Source organism: Pinus tabuliformis, chromosome 7 (assembly GCF_031772625.1).
Source record: "Pinus tabuliformis cultivar Carrire ecotype Pingquan chromosome 7, CPIR1, whole genome shotgun sequence".
Taxonomy (NCBI): Eukaryota; Viridiplantae; Streptophyta; class Pinopsida; order Pinales; family Pinaceae; genus Pinus; species Pinus tabuliformis.
In genome coordinates, this window is record NC_142293.1 from 2,075,188,438 (window position 1) to 2,075,203,512 (window position 15,075).

General features: G+C 36.7%; 1 protein-coding gene across 2 annotated transcripts; it reads right to left on the reverse strand.

Annotated features, from left to right (window-relative positions):
- Window positions 1–4,836: 4,836 nt before the first annotated feature.
- Window positions 4,837–11,604, reverse strand: LOC149256837 (putative LRR receptor-like serine/threonine-protein kinase At5g48740). Of its 2 annotated transcripts, XM_089460902.1 has the most exons (17): window positions 11,299–11,604; window positions 9,395–9,938; window positions 8,709–9,214; window positions 8,492–8,624; window positions 8,323–8,394; window positions 7,895–7,963; window positions 7,730–7,801; window positions 7,533–7,601; window positions 7,374–7,442; window positions 7,159–7,230; window positions 6,703–6,914; window positions 6,384–6,592; window positions 6,156–6,282; window positions 5,998–6,066; window positions 5,709–5,898; window positions 5,480–5,612; window positions 4,837–5,358 (listed from the first exon to the last, which is right to left on the reverse strand). In XM_089460902.1, the coding sequence occupies exons 1-17, from the start codon at window positions 11,387–11,389 to the stop codon at window positions 5,035–5,037; spliced, it is 2,961 nt and encodes a 986-aa protein (XP_089317028.1). In that variant the 5' UTR covers window positions 11,390–11,604; the 3' UTR covers window positions 4,837–5,034. The 2 variants fall into 2 exon arrangements, with proteins under 2 accessions (XP_089317028.1, XP_089317029.1); XM_089460903.1 differs by lacking the exon at window positions 7,159–7,230.
- Between the last annotated feature and the right edge of the window lie 3,471 nt (window positions 11,605–15,075).

A 15,075-nucleotide genomic window follows, 5' to 3' on the forward strand; every position in this document is an offset into this window, starting at 1 on the left:
TCTACAAAGAAGGGAAGAAAAATGTGGTGGCAGATGCACTCTCAAGAAATGATGAGGATGTGGAAGCATTGTTGTGTGCCATTTCTATTATACAACTAGATTGCATAAATGAAGAAAGGGAGGAATGGAAGAATGATGAAGAAGTGTGGGCACTTATTCTAAAGTTACAACAAGATTCCAGTACATCTGATACATTTAGCTGGAAAAATGATTTGTTATGGTACAAAGATCGCCTATACCTCTGTAAGAATTCACAACTCAAGCAAAAGATTCTTATGGAATTGCACACTTCTCCCTCAGGAGGGCACTCAGGATTTTTAAAAACTTACCACAGGGTTAAGAAGGAATTTTTTGGGGATGGCCTTAAATTGGATATTCAAAAGTTTGTGGCAGAATGTTTGGTTTTCCAACAAAATAAAGTTGAAACAATTAAAACACTGGGTCTATTACAACCTTTATCCCTTCCAAGCCAACGTTGGGAGGAGGATTCAATGGATTTTATCACAAGTTTACCCAAGTCTAAGGGAAAGAGTGTCATCATGGTGGTAGTTGACAGACTTACCAAGTATGCACATTTTTGTGCATTATCACATCCATTTAAAGCCAATATAGTTTCCACTGCATTTATGGAAACAATTCAAAAGCTACATGGAAACCCAAAGATTATTGTAAGTGACAGACATCCCATTTTCACTGGAAATTTTTGGACAGAATTATTTTCTTGTCTCGGTACTCAGTTAGCTCATAGCTCATCTTATCATCCTTAATATGATGGGAAAACTGAGATAGTAAACAAATGTTTGGAAGGATATCTTCATTGCTTTGTATCTGATAAATAGACACAATGGATCAAATGGTTGCCTCTGGCTGAATGGTGGTATAACACTTCCTTCCATATAGCAACAAAAATGACCCCATTTATGGCACTTTATGTATATCAGCCACCATCCATCACATCATATTTAAAAGAAAATTATAAGGTTCAAGCAGTGGAACATCACATCGAGCATCAACAACAAGTCCTCCAACTCTTAAAGGATAACCTCGTGTTGGCACAAAATAGAATGAAACAACAGGCAGATCAACATCGCAACGAAAGAAGTTTTGATGTAGGTGAATGGGTATTCCTACAGCTACAACCATATAAACAAATTTCCCTCAAGCAAGCTAAGAAGGATAATAAATTATCACCAAAGTATTTGGTCTGTACAAGGTGTTGCAAAATATTGGTACTATGGCATACAAATTGGAGCTTCCTGTAGCTTCTCGAGTGCACCCAGTTTTCCATGTTTCATGTTTAAAGAAGGTTATAGGCGACAAGCTCCTAGTTCAAACAATATTGCCAGAACTTGATGAGGAAGGAAAAATTATATTGGAACCGGAAGCAGTCACAGAAACAAGAACTCGACAGCTATGAAATCAATCAATTTCAGAGTATCTCATTAAGTGGAAGAACTTATCCGCTGAAGATTCCACATGGGAGGATGAGAATTTTATACAGAAGCATCCAAAACTACTAAAGCATTGAGGACAACACTTTTTTGAAGGAGAGAGGCATGTTAGGTCCCTATAATACTAGTGATTACCCCATTACTATTATAGTTGTATCCCTTATTAATATTATTGTGCCCCTATTGTCCCCATATTGTTATTATTGTGCCCCATAGAATCCCTCTATTGTTATTTTTGTGCCTTTATATTATTATTGTTAGGTCGGCTGGGTTATATTGTGACTCCTTAGACTCCTATATATAGAAAGGAGGTTTTGACATTTGAATCATCAAGGAATAATTCATTTGTTAATGTAAAGGAGGTTGCCCCCTCGAAGAGGCTGAATTCTAAGGCGTTGATCTATCTTTTCTATCTTTATGTGAGTTGGTTTCATAACAGTTTGAAGTTTCTAACCTCACATGCATTAGTTTTTGGTTTGCCCAAGGTAGAAGAGCATAAGGAGGTTTGTGAAGGATGTACTACAGGAAAGCATGCAAGGGAAAGGTTTCCAAAGGGAATTGCATGGAGGGTTCATCACCCACTTTAGCTTGTTCATTCAGACATATGTGGTCCTATGCAAACTAAGAGTTTGGGTAAGTCATCATATTTCATCACTTTTATTGACGATTACTCACAAAATTGTTGGGTATATTTTTTGAAGGCCAAAAGTGAAGCCCTGGATCCATTCAAGAAGTTCAAAGCCCTTGTAGAAAATGAGAGAGGGTACAAGATCAAATGTTTGCGGACTGACCTGGAGGAGAATTCTGCTCAAAAGCTTTCCAGATTTATTGTGATATGAATGGCATCAAGAGGCAACATACTACAGCATACACACCCAACATAATGGCGTAGCTGAAAGAAAAAATCGTACTGTGGTTGAAATGGCAAGATGCATGTTACAAACTAAGGGATTAAGCAACTCTTATTGGGGAGATGAAGATGCTACAACAATGTACATCCTCAACCATAGCCCCACCAGTGCACTAGAAAAGATGACTCCTTATGAAGCTTGGTATGGAAAAAGGCCTAATGTTAATCATTTCAAAGTTTTTGGTTGTTTGACTTATGTGCATGTACCTAATCAGAATAGAAAAAAGTTAGATGCAAAGAGTGAGTTATGTATTTTTATTGGGTATGGTGAGACAAGCAAGGCTTATAAATTGTATAATCCTCTAAATAACAAGCTTATTGTCTCAAGAGATGTAATTTTTTATGAAGGGGGAGTTTATGGTCATAAAAAAGCCATGTTGAGAAGACAAAATCTGTTTTGAATGATGATATAATTGTTGATAATGATCATGAGCATCCAACTAATGTTTCTGTAACTAGTGGCTTAACTCCACCAAGTAGCCCTTCATCAATTTCTTCAACATCAAGTTCAAGTCCAACTTATTCTCCAAGTTCTACAAGGAAGGTAGAAAGATTGAGTGATATTTATCAGAGGAGTGCAAATCAAGCACATGAAGAAAGCCCAATAGGTGAGATAGTAAATTTTGCTTTATTAGTCAAGGCTATTTTTGAACCATCCTGTTTTGAAGATGCATGTACTAATGAGGTTTGGATGCGAGCCATGCAAGAAGAGATTGATTCCATTCAAAGGAATGACACTTGGAATTTGACAAAGCTTCCACATCACAAGAAAAATATCGGAACCAAATGGGTCGATACGACTAAATTTAATAGTGATGGGAGTGTTGAAAGATACAAAGCAAGATTAGTTGCTAAAGGATTCACACAGAAGTATGGAATTGATTATGAAGAGACATTTGCACCAGTAGCAAGACAGGAGACCATTAGAATGTTGATTTCCTTAGCAGCTCAGAAAAAGTGGAGCATACATCATATGGATGTGAAAAGTGCCTTCTTGAATGGGTACTTAGAAGAGGAAGTATATGTGGGTAGCCATAAGGTTTTGAAGTGGAAGGAAAGGAGAATAATGTCTACAAGTTAAAGAAGGCTTTGTATGGTCTCAAGCAAGTACCAAGAGCGTGGTATGCTAGGATTGATGGATACTTTCAGGAAAATGGCTTTCAGAGAAGTAAGAGTGATCCTACCCTTTAATACAAACAAGAAGGTATTGATATTCTAATCATAAGTTTGTGTGTTGATGCTCTATTGTATATGGATAGTAGTTCTAAGATGAATGATAAATTCAATGTTGCTATGATGAATGAATTTGAGATGAAAGATCTAGGCATCATGAAATATTTTCGAGGAATGAAAGTTTATCAAAGTAAGGATGAGATTTTCATTTGTCAGACAAAGCATGCACATGATATGCTAAATAAATTTGATATGCTTGATTGTAATCCATCCCCTACTCCAAGTGCTCATGGAGAGGTGTTATGTAGAGATGATGGTGCTGATTTAGTTGATGAGAAAACTTACAAAAGTATTGTGGGGAGCTTTATATTTCTAACCCACACAAGGCCTGATATTACATATTCAGTTTCACTTGTTTCAAGGTATATCACAAATCCATCTGAAATACATATGAAGGCAGCCAACAGGATTTTAAAGTATGTGAAAGACACTCTAAATTTTGGTATTCATTACTACTCTTCTGAAAAGTTCAATCTTGTTGGATTTAGTGATTCAGATTGGGGAGGTAGTCTTATGACCGTGAGTCCACATATGGAAATTGTTTCTCTTTTGGTTCTGGTTTGATTGCATGGAGCTAAAAAAACAAAGCATTGTTGCCCTCTCATCCACAAAAGCGTACGTTGCAGTTACCTCAACGGGGGCTCAGAAAAATTTTGGAAAAAATTGGAGAAAAACAAATTCAACCTATAGTGATTTATTGTGATAATGTAAGTGCCATCAAGTTAGCAAAGAATCCAATTCATCACAACGGCACAAAGCATTTTGACATGAAATATCACTTCATTAGAGATTTGGTGCAAAAGAAGGATATTGAATTGAAGCATATAAAAACTCAATTTTTGGCACTATGAGATAAGATAGTAAATCCTCATTAATCATTAAGGGGAAGTGTTGGGAATAATGCTTAATTAGTTATGTAAATTGCTGACAAATTAGTGAGCAGATTTTGTGTTCTTTGCAAAATTAGGACAGCAAATTGTTAAGATAGTTCATGTTGGAAATTCGCTGTAAAATTTGTTTCGAGTTGATTGTTAATAATTTTACTATATAATAATGTACTTAATAGTTCAATTAATATATGAGATTTACAGCGATTTTTAGCTTACACATTCACTGTGTTTTATTTGTTATATATATATATATATAGTTATATTGGCTTATCAGCGAGGTTAAATAAGTAATTTCGTATTCCACATAGATGGTTACTCAAATAATCAAAATCATTGGGACCACTTAATCGTTTATCTAAATCTGCAATTCTGTTCCTAACCTAAAAGTTTGCAATTCTGTTCATAACCTAAAAGTTTAAGGACAATATGATGATTACAAAAGTGACAAACAATGGCAGCACTTTATTAAAATTTAAGCATAATCTAAACAGTCTGGTTAAGACGTTTTAGTATTCTGTTCGCGTCTCTGATTAGATGGGTATATGCGAAGTTATCTTCCTACATTTGACATGTTGCAGCTGTCATCGCTCCACTCCATTCCTTCGCGTTTAGTTGATACATCCCCATTCTGGATGCCGTTCTCCACTGCAATTGAAATACAATCCTTATCCTCCTCAACTTTGATAGCCTCTTTGAGTTCCGCCACTACCTCACTTACAGTCGGCCTACGTGACGGTAAAGCCTGAACACATCTCATCGCTATTTTGGCAACATTGCTCACAGATTTCATGTCGTAACCTCCACACAACCTCTGGTCTATCACGTCTATTATCTTGCCACCATTTTCATCGGTCTCTAGTAGATACGGTGTCACCTGTAAATATGTCACGCCAATACTTATTGTTAGTCTCTAGCAGAAGATGCACTACGAAATATTCTGTTGTCAATGTTGTTAAATATTTATATTTTGCATGATTGGTAATAAGGTTCCTTACCCATCGAACAATGTTTATTTCTTCTTCAGGTAAATTTGTATCTATGGGTGCCCTACCGGATAATATCTCTAGCAACACCACTCCAAAGCTATGCACATCACTCTTCTCCGTCAACATTTGAGTGTTGAAATACCTGTGAAAGTTTGTCACCAACAAAAATTAACAAATACAGTACGATTGCCTCTACTCATAATAAAAAATATTGTTGCAAAGAGAGTAAGTTACATACTCTGGATCCAGATATCCGAATGTTCCTTTCACTACAGTGGTAACATGAGTAGCGTCCCCATCAATTGTCATCTTTGAAAGACCGAAATCCGCCAATTTTCCATTCAAATTGCTGTCCAAAAGGATGTTGGCGGTCTTGACGTCCCTGTGAATTATCTTCGGGTTGCAACCCACGTGCAAGTATTCCAGGCCTTTGCATAGAAATCCAATTAGATATACTGTTACTTATTGATTTACTCCCATTTTCGTAATCAATACTGTAAACAATAAGCGTTAAAAGAAATAGTTACCCTGCGCTGCATCTAAAGCTATTTTGAGCCTTCTTTTCCAATTTAGATCTGAATTTTCTGCACGGGGACCTGGAAAGAATACAACAACCAAATGCTTGTTGGTTACCTTGGCTATTCTATTGAATGAAACAAACATATTTTAGAGCAATATAAGTTACCATAAAGGTGGTCTCTTAGGGTCCCTCCTGACATGTGCTCGTAGACCAGCATAACTTCATCGGTTTCGTTACAGTAGCCCAATAAAGATACCAAGTGCCTATGGTTTATTTTAGAAAGAAGATCAACCTGTTCATGAGATGCATATATAATAGTTAGGGTGCAGACCAACCTAACACTGAGATTTCTAGATTGGACACAAAGATAACCATATTCTATCTGAGAATTACTTCATTCAAGAATTCTTGAATTCCTTGTCGGGAGAACAGTGAGAGCACTTTCACAGCGATAAGTTTTCCTTGGGGTAATTTGCCAAAGTAGACCGATCCAAACCCCCCTCGTCCGATCTCCTGACTAAAGCTTTGTGTGGCAGCTATCATCTCATCTAGAGTGAAGGCACGTGACTTTGTTGCATTTGGCACCATATTCATCGAGTGGTCTGCGTTCATGGAAGGTACAGTTAATAATAGTCAAAATACGACCATGTGTCATTTATGGCGTACACTCTAACTATGTCCATATTATAATAATGATATTTGTAATACTTACCCTTATACAAGAAATGTTTTGGATCCTTTTGGGCCGCACTGCTTTTGGTAGCTACACGCTCTTTTTTTATGGTCAATTTTATATATTGATCTACTATCAACGCGATGAATAGAATTCCGAGTACAACTATCAATTTCGTGTTTTCATCCTTGTTTTTCTTCTTGAGATTACATTCCCTCGTACCCATCCGTAGGTAGGGGTTTCCTGAGTAACTGCACACCAGAAAAAAAAAATATTTTTCCATAAACATAATGCAGTTCAATAAATTAAAATTTTAAGTTGATTCATTGTCATTTTCTGTAAAATTTCAAGTTAATTAGAGATTGAATTCGATTCACTGTTATCATATGTGGCAATTTATAGTATAGAAAATATGAATGAAAATAAATATTGAAGCTGTAAATTTTAAAACAAGTTGTGTCTGAGCATGAGAAATATAAAATCGGATAATTTTACTTGAGTTTCAGCGAACAGTTATGGAGAAGTTGAGCAGGAAATACACCGCTGAAATTATTGTTTTCTATATTTCTGCATAGAAAAAGTTTAAATGTTAAAACCATTGAGAAAATAGTTATTGGTTAATTGTATTCTATTTTGAATTTTTTTTATAATTTGTATTTTATTTTGAAAAAAAACTTTAAAAATCAAATAGAGAAAAGAGAGAGACGCACAATTCTTGAAGATTTTTTAAATCCAATAGCCAGTCAACATTACCATTCAGTTTATTGTTTTGTAAATATCTGCACAGTAATCGAAGTCAATTTTAGTTTTGTGAAAATGTAAAGCCAAAATAATCTACAAAGAGAAAGTTTTGTTTCAAAGATATTTACAGTCGCTCTAATTTGGCTAGATTGGCCAAATTTGGCATTGGTCCAGTGAAATCATTATCGTCGAGTGACCTGTTAATTTTAACACAAATAGGCAAATGCATAGATGATTACTGCAAAATATTTACAAATTTAGTAATTAATTCTATTTAATTTTGAATTGGAAAAAAAAAAATTTGAAGAGAAAAAAATACGCGTACAATTCTTGAAGAGATACCAAACTTCCAGATAGCCACTCGACAGTTCCAGATAGGTTATTATGTTGTAAATATCTGCAGAGTAACCAAAGTAAATTTTTTGTTTAATGAAAATGTATAGCGACAAAATAACCTATTATATGAAAGTTATGTGGGAAAGTAACTTACAATCGCTCCAATGTCGTTATTATGGCCAAATTTGGCACTGGTCCTGTGAAGTTATTATGGTCAAGTGACCTGTTAATTTCAACACAAATAGGTAAATGTTGCACAGATGAATGTGTAAATGCTGCACAGACGAATAGGTAAATGTTGCACAGACGAATAGGTAAATGCTGAACAGATGATTGGTGCCTAATATAATATTCAAACGCAAATTATGTTCCCTCGAAAAGCCGAACCAGGGTTCTATATTCCCATGTGGAAGACTTATAAACAGTGAATACTTTTAACACACCATCAAGAATATTCATGTTTCTATTATCAAACATCAAGACATGGGCACAGTTTATAATGACTATTAGTATTTGTGGTATTCTCCGAAGGGATAGTTAGAGGTTACACAGAGATAAAATAGAGGTCCAGTTTTTGCTTACAGATTAACCAATGCAGTCAACGTTGCAAAATCGATAGGCAACGGTCCTGTAAGATTCCTTCCCGACAAATCTCTGGCAACAATAGTATCCTCGTGGCATGTTAGATTTGGCCTATATGCCTCATGATTTCACGATTTCTGCTGTAAACAAATCGGACAATTTAACTTACATTTCAGAAATTGTTACCCCCAAGGAGGTGCTATCATCACAGCCAATTCCGTCCCAGGGTACCAAATAGCAAGGATCAGCAGAAATCCAATCTTTTATGTCAAATCTACTTTTGATAGCGTTAAGAGCGTCAACTGCAGTTTGAGAAGCTCGTTAGGCATTGAGTTGTAAAATCAGTAATTTACTTGTGAGAAATCTAGTGAGGGCAAGTCTCTTACTATCTTGAGAATATGTTGGCGGGTGTGATTGAAGTAGCTGGTAATACTCGAAAGCGTTGATAATAGCAGGAAGGGTAGCCTCACTTCCCTCAATCAAACTAAAAGAATTTGATACAGGAGAGGATTGGATTGTAACCTCTTGGGCTGAATAATTTCGCACCAAAGTAATGGTTTCAGACCCTTCACCATTTATCTTGACTGAAAATGATCTCGATTCATGCATATTCAGCGTCTCGAGCTCTGCAAAATATAACAGCAATAATGTTCGGTCTGTTTGACCCGAATTGAATTCCAAATCGAATGATCCCCAATTTTGCAATGGAATGGAGGCGTCCGAGCTGTCTGTGACCCACGCAGTTTGCAAGACAGCAGTTGGAGGAAAGTCTTTGGTATTGTTTGTTGAAATAGGTCTTTTTGAAGTTACATTCTTGTAATAACAACTTGCGTCTTCTGAAATAGATGTGTCGATTGGTGTCCAGATGCGGTCGAAATTGTCGTGAGGATACCTGCTCAATCAACCACAAAAGCTATGCAGGTCAATCATTAACCGAAAAAATGACAACTACTCAGTACTCAACTGTATTGAAGTCTTATTGCAGGTAGAAGAGAGAGATTTAAAATTATTACAATTTATTCTTCTGCCTTGATTTCTATAGGTAAATATAAACAAGTTTCAAAATGTTCACCTGACCATCGAATTTCCACCAGCATCGTATCTTGATACTGTAAAGAAGATTGTTCCTGGCTGAGCGTCTCTATACATGCCATGTTGGAGCTTCCTAATCTCGATAGCAGAGATAAAGGGATCATCAGTCGGGGAAGTTCTGACAAGGCAAATGTATAACACTCTGCCTTTGGTAACCAATATATTTTCGTAAAAACTTGATTCATTCTCAATTACTGTGACGTTTCGCGAAGCCAGCATATCCACTGTCTCAATAGAGAAAGCGAATTCATATGAGAAGCCAGCAAATCCACTGAAATTTCCCGTGGCAAACCATAATCTTAAGAGGTGAGGGACATCAGGGGCCACAGGCAACTGATAGCAAGACTTGTTAAGAGGCTTTGGGAACTGACGCATTGTGTGCAAGTAAGAGCCATAGGCTTGTTCACTGGCGTCCCCTATGTATGCTGTCTCACCGACGTCTATGTAGTGAGCATCAGTTACCCATGTTATATTGTTTTCCGCCGTGGCATTTTTTTGACCTCCACAACTGATACTCAGAAATCCTGCACACCACCAAAAAGAGTAGTGAACAAACCAACGTCTTGCTGACCAAATATGAAAAAATATGTTCGTTGAACATTATAAAAACAGGATATGCCCCCTTTGTATGCAGCATTCGGAGGATGTGATACACCTTTTATTGAGGAGCCCAATTGTTACAGAAGGATATGATACACCTTTTATTGAGGTGCCCAATTGTTACAGAAGTATGGAACACAGTCTTACATACCCTGGAGATTGAGGTGGATTGGAATAATGATTCATTGGAGAAATGTCTCAAACTCTGGTTTGAGACACATAATGAGTTATGAACATTACCATTTTATATCATATAGGGTATTTAGTATTGTAGGAATAGTAAGATATTTGAACATATAAGGGTGGATGTAAGGACTACACTGTTGGGGATTGTGGTCTACTTCTTAGAAATTGGTCCCAGGAAAACTGTTCAGAAACCGAGGAAGATTAAAAGAGAGGATGTGTGGCAAAAGTTTCTGGTTGGTTTTTTCGATGGTGCCTGTTTTAATAGACAATGCGGTTGTGGTATTTTCATAGTCACCGAGCCTGGCTGCTATTATCATTTTTGGTGGGAGGGAGAGGTACCAACAATAAGACGGAAATCATTGCATAATGGGGAGTTCTCTTCACTGCAAACTGGCTCAACATCAACGATCTTCAGGTTTCCTGGAATTTTAAAGGCTCCATCGATTGGGTCAGAGGGCTCTCCGGATTCCACCCTCCCTTGTTGGAAAATTGGATGAAGCTCGCACGGTGAAGCGAACCTTTCAGCACATCTCCTTCAATCACATCTACAAGAACAGAACCTCATCACGGATATGCTTTCGAAAAGAGGAGTTGATTCAGCTCCAGGGGCCATTCACTCTGCTGCCTTTAATCATAATTTCAGGACTGATTCTGGCAGTATACTTGCTTCCTAGAATCTGCTCTCTTTGATTTTTTTTACTTCAGTTTTTGAACAGACATCTGTATTTTTGGTCATCTATTCCTCATTTACAGTTTCATATACATTATCTATGGTTGATCGATATCTGCTGAAGGATTAGCTTTTTGATCAGATAAGCTATTTTATTTTCAAAGCATAGATTTGCTGTTTGTTTTATATGTTTCTAGATTTTCATGTATCTACTTGGAACAGCATGATCTGATGAAAAACAACTATGTAACCTGTACTCTCTTTTATGTATAAAAGTTAGCTTTTTTTTTCATTCTTAACAAAAAAAAAAACAGGATATCAAACGACAATTATAAAAGGGACGGTGCTAAAGGTTAGACGAAAGGGAAATACAGGTAAGAGCGCACTTAGTGAGCCTTTTGTTGAAGTTAGAATGTTCCATTACATACCTGGTTGGGCAGTAATGGCAGCTAAGAAACACAAGAGCACACCCACTGTGGCTATCCAACTACCCCATTTGCCATAACTTAATTTGTCCATCTGTCCACCAATTTTTTGCACAGCAGAAGGATTTGGACTGATGGCTGTTTGAAGTTGAAGTTTTTTAGCATATGCTTTTCTTCTCGGCCTTTTCTCCCAACTGTGTTCCTATCCCTCCTGTGTGAGACCTCACAAGAGCGAATTATTCCACTCGGCCTTTTCTCCCCACTGTGTTGCTATCCCTCCTGTATGAGACCTCGCCACAGCGAATTATTCCAATGAGGGTGTCTTTATTATACCCAAGGTGTGTTTAAGGGGTGAGGAAACTTCGCCCTTTTGTCGTTTGTGGTTATCCAATCAAAGTAAGACGCGTATTGACTTTGACTTTGAATCCGGAGACCCGACCCTAGTTAACCTTCGTTACTTTTAGCCACTTTCATTCTGACCAGAACCTTCATTGTATCAGGATTCGATATTGAGCAGACGAGATCGGTCTGCAGTTGAAATGAGCGGACTCGGATTTAGTTGTGTAGAATTCGTCAGAAAGAGGAAGTGATCTTAATCGATCTTGCTCGGGTTAAAGTCGGAGCAGATATAGTTGAACAATGGCACTTCACTGCACTGCTGGGAGAATCCAAGGCCATCCCTCCTTGATGCATTGACTTCAAATAAACAATTGGAATTTAGTTCCTTGGAAGGGCATGGTGCAACGTGAACGATTTTACGTGTGACTAACTATTTGCTTATAAAAGGTGTTTTTTAACTAATTGTTAAAAAGGGAAAGATAAATTAGAATGAAATTTACAGACTGAAACTAGCACCTGGAAGGTGAGCAAGTTACACTCAGAGATTGCCTAAGAAGGTGAGCAAGCTACACTCAGAGATTTCCTAAGCAGTCCGGTTTGTGAATCATCAAATCAGAAATATTTAAATTTACATTCAATTTAGGGAAATGAAAACTATCTCCTACAAAATAGGAACTAACTTTAATCTAAGACACACACAATCGTGAAACAAACTCTCTCCAAACTTTCTCCATTAATTTCAACTCTCCCCCTTTAATGGAGAAAGGATTCACTTGCACACCTAAGATCTCCCTAAACAATTCAAATTTAATCTTCCCAAGAGGCTTGGTGAAGATATCAGTTGCACATTTTCACAGGTGTTACAATATTCAAGAAAAATTTCTTTGCACTGACCCTTTTCTCAAACAAAATGAAATTGAGTATCTATATGTTTTGTGTTTTTATGAAAAGCATGATTATTTTCCAGCTTGATTGAACTTTGGTTGTCGCATTTAATCACTATGGCATCCTTTTGTTCTTCTTTTGCATCATGAAGAAGTCTTCTCAACCATATTGCTTCACAAGTGGCTGCACATACAACTTGATACTCTGCTTCTACTAATGATAAAGATACAATAATTTGCTTTTTACTACTCCAAGAAATGACCCTGGACCCAATATTGAAAGCATACCCAGTTATGGATCTTTTATCGTCCAAATTTCTAGCCCAATCTGAATCTATCACATCGAATACACATAAAGAAGCAGATAACTATTGTTGCAATTTTCCATATAGATTCCGTACTTCAAGAAGAATGAATATATTTTTCTCCCCCATTTTATTAATTCAACATCATTTTATGGACGTCAAATCATATTCACATACTAGACAGTTTGGTATTTCCAATTGGTGTACAAGTGAGAATAATCTCACAATTTTCACATATTTTAGTATAATTTCAACTATCAAGTTCACTTTTGAATGGATATCAAACTAGTTCCAATTACATCCTGAATTTAATGCCCACTCAATAGGTGCAACATGCTCTCAAAGATGGATTATATAACCTCCTACAGTCTTACTGAGTCATACAAAATCATCAACCTCCTAAAAATCCAGAGAATTATATAGGGATAACATTGCAACTAGTTATGAGGCCAAAAGCATTTCACTTTCTCTAGTAAAAGACATGTCTAAGGGGAAGCTTGAGTTAATCTGTTTTAGGCAGGGTGCAAATTAGAATTGTTTTCTAATGGTTCACAGTGGAAAAACTATCATTATGGAGCATTTATAATTTCAATGGTTGGATTCTATGCAACTAAGGACTCCAAGGAAAACAACTCAGAATCTAGAGTTGTACAAAGGTAGCTCCCAAAAATATTGCAACTAATACAAATCTGCCACCAATTGTCTCTTTTAAAACACAATCATACAAAGGACAATAGGGTATCACAAAAGCATCAGTAACATGTAGATCAAGGGAATGGATGGTTTCTTGTATTAGAGTTTAAAGGGAGTTACAATGTAAGTGATTATTAAGATACCTCAAACTACTTAGAATCATACACAACTATTGACACTTTCCCATTTAATATGTCAAAATATGTTGTACATAACCAACCTAACTAGTCTACTTACAACAACAATGGAATCGACTTTCTTTAACACCAAGGACTAAATTACGGACATGCTTATGTACAGAGGGGTGATCGAAGATTTTAAGTGAAATTTTGAAAGAAGTCTGCATGGAATGTTTCTTTGCCAGAGGAATATCAAGAGTTGGGTGAGTCCTGAGAAAGTTGTCCCATATGGTTTTCACTATCACACATGATTCATTATCCCACCATTCCCTAGCTCTAGGTTTTTCCTCTGGCCCATGATATTTTGAGTCGTTATCAGTTAATTTTATTCACTGATGTTTTTTCATAAATCTTCTCTTACAAGTGATGGCCATGGAAAATCCTGGAAATTCTGTGAATGAGAGTAGGGACCATTGAAAGCTACAGACGCCAACTCTCAAGGAGAACAAGTTTCATCAATCACAAGCCAAGCTTCTCACTGTTTTGAAGTTCAAATCTGTAAGGAAGGCACAACTCGAGTTTCATTGTGTTCTTGTGTTGGAGAAGTGGTCTCTATTAAGTCAGATTTTATCCTTGGAGGGGCAGCTCGAGCTCCTCGTCAAAACCTCAAATTTCTTTACAGTTAGATGAACCATATTTTCTTGGGCTCTGTATAGGTGGGTTGCGTTAAACATATCATTTGTGGGGCCTATTCTCTTTGTAACCAGACTCCACACTCATCTGCTGGACGTGGGGCCTGTACCTAGTGTGTGGATGTCAATTAATCTGGTTCTGAAGGTTCATGGGCCTTATTTGAGACTTTGGTAAGTTGTATTACCACAGCTAGACGTAGCTGTGATTTACACTATTGCGTGGAGGATATATGTACCCGTTGGGACTAGTTAACATAAGGAACAAGTGTGAATAAATTATGTGTATCAATTAGGAGCCCTGGAGGAGTTTCACTGCCTATTGTGCATGTAATCTTGGTAGGATTGGAGGCTTGTAAATCTTGCTACTGTCAAATACAAGAAACTATGCTTCCAGGATCTATTTCCTTGTGATATTGTGTTGAGTTGGTGTTCAAAATTATATGTATCAGCTGTATGTAAATTTATGAGTAATGAATATATCATATTGAACTCTTTTGGGATTTCAATGGTATGTTATTTGTTCACTATCGTAAGATAACACCTACAACAACATTTATATGATGTGTTTGACAAAATTTCTAGCTGAAATATTCACTGAAAACTCAAAAATTTGTGGTCACTTGGGAAGTTTCCTTGTTTGGAATTTTACACCTAGTTATAAGAAATCAAGTGCAAGAAAGACATTGATGATCTAAACATGAGCCTTCAATGATTGCATAAGGTTTGTATTTAAGGTAGCGAAAGCCAA

What these genes read in the sequence shown, in the direction of transcription:
- LOC149256837 (XM_089460902.1), bottom strand. Translation starts at nt 11,389, where the DNA reads ATGGACAAATTAAGTTATGGCAAATGGGGTAGTTGGATAGCCACAGTG. An exon ending in AACTGTTCGCTGAAACTCAA is followed by an intron (nt 6,915 to 7,158) that starts GTAAAATTATCC and finishes TCTGGTGTGCAG; the next exon opens with TTACTCAGGAAACCCCTACC. An exon ending in AAATAAACATTGTTCGATGG is followed by an intron (nt 5,359 to 5,479) that starts GTAAGGAACCTT and finishes ACATATTTACAG; the next exon opens with GTGACACCGTATCTACTAGA.